Consider the following 6,000-nt stretch of genomic DNA (forward strand, 5'->3'; position numbering starts at 1 on the left):
TATTTGTTAAAGTATACACTTGTGCCTTGAGGTATTCAAATTAAGCTTGGGCAGTATGCAGCTTGGCATACCTTCATACCAAATTTGTGCCATACAAGGATATTTCGGTAATACTTGCACTGGACAAAAGGGGTGCCGTTTTCAAACTGTAATCTGAAGGTTAGCAATGCTAACAAGTACATGTAAAATCCCATAGAGAATGCTAATGAGTGCATTGCAAACATTTTGTACAGTTTCTGACCTAAACTATACAAGCAACTCAAAAATGCTACACAGTTTGCTGCACGCACAAAACAAATATTAGCCCACAAGGCTCTTAATCCAGAAGGGGATTCTCTGCTGTTACCAAGCAAATGCTTGATTTTGGAAGAAGCTAACCACTTAGCTAGATAGCTACTAGATTAGCAAACCAAATGCACAGCTGCAGAGCATTTAGACAGTTATCTAGTTGTGAATTACATACTGTAATTAGATCACCCTGGCGCATGCTGCACAACAGTGAGTGACTCTCATTGTGTGCTTGTAAACAAACTACCATACAATTCATAATAATGTGAACGTATTGTAAAAATTGACTGCAGGTATTTACTTAAAGTAGTGACAAATATGAAAAAATAAATAAATAGTTAATGGTACCGATGGTATTGAAAAACCATTCCGTGGCTTTTTCCACATACCCCAGTATACAGTATACAGCCTAAGCCTAATTCAAATGTCTATCCCTGGGCTACTTTAACAATGTTGAATTGTTCTCTATATACAACAATGATCTTAAATTAAGTCAGAACAAATCAATTAACCATATTGTATTTAATGTCAAATTATGGGCTTTACATTCAGCTGGTGCTAAGGTGGCGCAAGTATCAATGTAAAAACTGGTGCACTGGCATTTCCCAGCCCTAATACCAGGTTCGGCAATTTATCTGTCTATCATCAGCTCGCTTGTGCTGAGGTGGGAGGGGTAGCAATATCTGAGATGTGTCCTTAAAAACAAGTGTGAGCGGTTTTAACATCATTGGAATAGGGGGCAGCATTTGGGAAGTTTGGATGAAAAGCGTGCCTAGAGTAAATTGCCTGTTACTCAGGCCCAGAAGCTAGGATATGCATATAGATTTGGATAGAAAACACTCAAAAGTTTCCAAAACTGTTAAAATAATGTCTGTGAGTATAACAGAACTCATATGATAGGCAAAAAACTCAGGAAAAAAAGTTTTTAAAAAAGTGATTGCCTATCCAATATCCTGTGTCTATGGGGTCAGATTGCACTTCATAAGGCTTCCAGTAGATGTCAACAGTCTTTAAAAGTTGTTTCAGGCTTTTATTGTGAAAGGGGATCGAATAAGAGCTGTTTCAACAAGTGGTCAGGCTGAAAGCCTTTAGTTTAGTCGTGTGGCCGTGAGCGTGACGCTCATTCTCTTTCCTTTCTAATCACAACGGAAATGTCCGGTTGGAACATTATTGAAGATGTATGATAAAAACATCCTAGATTGATTATATACATCGTTTGACATGTTTCTGTAAACGTTTTTTGACTTTTGGTCTGCATTTGGATTACTGGACTAAAAGCGCGACCGAGAGAGGTATTTGGACAAAGATGAACTTTATCAAACAAAACGAACATTTGTCTAACATGGAGACCTGGGAGTGCCATCAGATGAGGATCAAAGGTTAGTGATTCATTTTAACACCATTTCTGACACCTCTCCTTGGTTGGAAAATGGCTGTATGGTTCTCTGTGGCTAGGTGCTGACCTAACATAATCGCATGGTGTGCTTTCTCTGTAAAGCCTTTTTGAAATCGGACTCAGTGGCTGGATTAACAAGAAGTTTCTTTAATCCTACGTATAACACTTGTATATTTCATCAATGTTTATCATGAGTATTTCTGTAATTTCACCAGATGTTTGTTTGAGACAATGCATTTCTGAACATAACGCACCAATTTCAAATGAGGTTTTTGGACAAAAAGATTAACTTTATCGAACAAAACACACATTTGTCTAACATGGAGTCCTGGGAGTGCCATCTGGTGATCATCAAAGGTTAGTGATTCATTTTAATGCCATTTCTGACTTGTGACACCTCTCCTTGGTTGGAAAATGCCTGTATGGTTTTCTGTGGCTAGGCGCTGACCTAACATAATTGCATTGTGTGCTTTCACCGTAAAGCCTTTTTGAAATCAAACACTGTGGCTGGATTAACAAGAAGTTTATCTTTATAATGGTCTATAATACTTGTATATTTGAGGAATTTTCATTATGAGATTGCTGTTTGAATTTGGCGCCCTGCAATTTCACTGGCTGTTGGCGAGGTGGGACGCTAGCATCCCGAACGATCCCAGAGAGGTTAAGACCCACAAAAAGTAGGTCTTAATGGTAACACAGTTGATAATAGCATAGATTTTGAGAGCGGAAGTGCCACGCACAATGCCCATGGAAGAGATGTTCCTTTTTTGCCGGTGAATCGTATTTAGAAACATAAAAACAAACAATTGGCATCTACCCCAATTTCATTTAATTAAAAAAAACAAGCATAGCCTCCCCTTAATGAAGACTGGTTTTGCAGCATCACATAAGTGCATATTTTTTTATCCTGGACATTAGCCAAAAGTAGCCTGAAAAGGGGTTAGATTTGCTCCAAGAACTGACTGAATTCAATCGTGAGTTGGTTGTCTGTTCGCAGGTGGGAAGAGTTAGACAAATTATTTCACCAATTAGCTTCAGCCAGCTGGTGTGCAACCACGGCAAACTTGGTTTGACTTTGGAAAGCCTATCTCAGGGGATAGTTAGGGACTGTCAATAAATTAAACAATATAAATGAGATAATATTTTCATGTTCACCTTTGGATCTCATTAAATTCTTTCAATATTTGTACACTGAACATAAACAGAAATGCAACAAGTGTTGGTCCCATGTTTCATGAGTTGAAATAAAATTGCTGACATTTCCCATATGAACAAAAACCTTTACTCAAATGTTGTACACATTTGTTTACATATCTGGAAGTGAGCATTTCTCCTTTGCCAAGATAATCCATCTACCTGGCAGGTGTGGCAGATCAAGAAGCTGATTAAACAGCATGATCATTACACAGGTGCACCTTGAACTGGAGAAAAAATGTGCCTATGCGCTTCAAGGCCTACCCATGACTGCACCCCTGCCCAGTCATGTGAAATCAATAGATTAGGGCCTAATTAATTTTTCAATTGATTGATTTACTGTAACTCAGAAATTGTTGCGAGATATGTACATACACACACAATTTTAGTTGGTTTGAAGTCACGGCGATGGTCCCTAACTAGCCCCATAGGATATTCCCAGTCAACCCAAATGTAACAGGCAATATGATCAGATCACGTGCAGCTGCACTCCGAATGTATTATTCATTGTGTGCTGCAAGCTATAGGCAACAATTTTTTTAAATAACACCCTTCATTTACGTTGTGATGCGGTCACAAACAAGTCTCAAAACGACCAAATTATCCTATTTACACTTCGCAGTAAATTTATCGGTAGAATAAATGTTTGACTCATCTATGCCACATAGGCTGTTTTCCAAATGAGAAGATGGTTTTAAGGTGCAGTTGCTGTATAATTACAACAACTTGTCAACCAACGATAATGTACATCTGTCATTTAGACACTTATCCAGAGCGATTTACATTTAGTGCATTCATTTTAAGATAGCTAGGGACAACCACATCAGTCATAGTAAGTACATTTTTCTTCTCGAAGTATGTAGCTATCTGTCAGAGCTAGTAGGCCTAATGGGGAAACAAAGTCGAGTGTTATTCCCGAAAGTATAAATACCATCAGCCAAATTGCAAATGCGAATTTCATTCTTGATCTAGACTACATGCACGTTTCTGCGCTAACAAAATATTGCATTGCTATAAGTGTGATAACGTTTGCATGCATTTTACATACAATTTACACATGAAGTCATAGCTTGAGTATTCATAATTTACACAAATTTTCTTGCAGACTCTCCAAATGTGTGCATTACTGACCCTTAACTCTCAATATATAATTATCCTCGATTTGCCATTTCTGCTACAAGGTTTTCGTTGTAGCCTCTGACATCAACAACGATTTGATTACTAAATATGCAATCTATAGTCGAATATTCCTCCACCTCAAATGTAAAATATCCTTACCGTACAAGGTATTTCTTGTTATCTGACCTCCCATGTTTAAATACAAGGCAAGTTCCTCTTCTCTGGGTTTGTTAGACAAAATATTCAGAGGCATGCGCTCCTTGGCTGTCAACATAACATAATCGGATAATTCACGATTTCGTTCTCTCCGGTTCACAGAAGTCCTAACACTTAACCCTCCGTGAGAGTAGTGGCTGTCCCAGCCGATTCACAACGGATACAATAGCAGCACCGCAGCGTAGAATCACATAAGGTGATTCTTCAGTAATTAGCGCTATCGATATCTTCAACGAAGGAGAATTCCAACTCCTTTTGAGGTCCGCGAAAAATGACAGTATGAACAAACCTAGCCCGACCAAAAACAAGTTATGCATTGAGAGGAAGGAAACAGCCTATAAGAAATATGGATGACCTACACAGCTTTGGAAAATGCAGAAAAACTCCGCCAAGTTACTTTTATCTACCGCGCAAGTAGCCCAAACGGCCGCAAGATGGCCCTATTATTATTTTGTCATTTTACGGCTGACTAATGTGCATAGCCAGCAATACACTCCTGTCCCCCCATTGACCGGCATCATAAATCATACCCACTGCGCAAAAACTGGTTGAGTTGTTTCAACGTCACTTCAACCAAAATAATCTAATCAAATTGTATTAGTCACATGCGCCGAATGCAACAGGTAGACTTTCCAGTGAAATGCTTACTTACGAGCCCCTCACCAACAGTGCAGTTTAAAAAATACGGATAAGAATAAGAGAGAAAAGTAACAAGTAATTAAAGAGCAGCAGTAAATATATATATATATATATATATATATATAGGTGGATGCCAGTACAGGTAATCAAGGTGATGACGTTGAATTACCGTGGAAAACTGATTGGATTTGCAAAAAGTAATCAACACAATGAAATTTCGTATTATTTTCACCTAAAACCGATAACATGGTAATTTGTTTTTTATTTCACGTTATTTGACAACTTAACCAAATTTAAATCTAAACATTGAACTGATGCATGTGCCCAGTGTGCCGTCCCTTCAGGGCTGCTAATGCGTAAGTTTCCTCCTTTGCTCAATTTAATGGCTCCTCTGTGGAAACAACTGCCAAAATATTCATACTGTTAATAAAATACAATTTTCCACCACCATTTTTGGATTTTCAGACAACTTCCGGATGGTGCGTGACTGTTGCTTACCCCTGGCTGAACATAGTGGGCAACATCAGGAAGTAGCATTAGCCACCCTAGCATGGTGGTGGAAAATTGTGTTTTATTAAGACAGTACACGTATTTTGCCAGTTTTTTTTCACCAACGAGCCATTCAATTGAGTTGAGGAGGAAACTGAAGCATTTGCAGCCTGAATGGAGGATGTTTCATGTAAGAGCCAGTCCAAGGTGTACACGAGTGTATACCCGGCTGTGCACATTAAAGTCGGACGTAAAGACGACGTAAAAGGAATAATACCCCCATCTTGCGACTGGTTGGGCTACTGCACAAGTTGAATGGATAAAACCAGCCACAATGCATGTCAATTGCCTCGCGCAGCCTACATTTTTAGGTTGATATTAATGAAGACATTAATTAATGTGTTTATGAACAGTGTAAATATAAACCTACATCAGGTGTTAAGAGGGCTGACCCCATTTAGTCGACTGGTTGATTGATAGGCTGTTGGTCGACCAAGACTGTTTTATTGGAGCAGTGGCAAATATATAAAACAAATGTATGACACACGAGACACCCGTCTGATTCACGCCTGTCTCAGTGGACTAATTCATTGTGGAGGCCGCGGGGATTGCACACCAGTATCACATTTACTGTTAATTCCCATAGTTTCTAATATACA

At 38.8% G+C, this 6,000-nt stretch overlaps 1 protein-coding gene across 1 annotated transcript in view; it reads right to left on the reverse strand.

The window, feature by feature from the left end:
* Positions 1–4,709, reverse strand: part of LOC112254582 (E3 ubiquitin-protein ligase NEURL1-like) — a 62,020-nt gene extending 57,311 nt beyond the window's left edge. Inside the window, exon 1 of the mRNA XM_024427292.1 lies at positions 4,157–4,709. Coding sequence (XP_024283060.1) covers positions 4,157–4,271 — 115 coding nt within the window. The 5' untranslated portion in view covers positions 4,272–4,709. The remainder of the gene's footprint in view (positions 1–4,156) is intronic.
* Positions 4,710–6,000: the final 1,291 nt, after the last annotated feature.

The sequence above is a fragment of the Oncorhynchus tshawytscha genome, linkage group LG01 (assembly GCF_018296145.1).
Source record: "Oncorhynchus tshawytscha isolate Ot180627B linkage group LG01, Otsh_v2.0, whole genome shotgun sequence".
Taxonomy (NCBI): domain Eukaryota; kingdom Metazoa; phylum Chordata; class Actinopteri; order Salmoniformes; family Salmonidae; genus Oncorhynchus; species Oncorhynchus tshawytscha.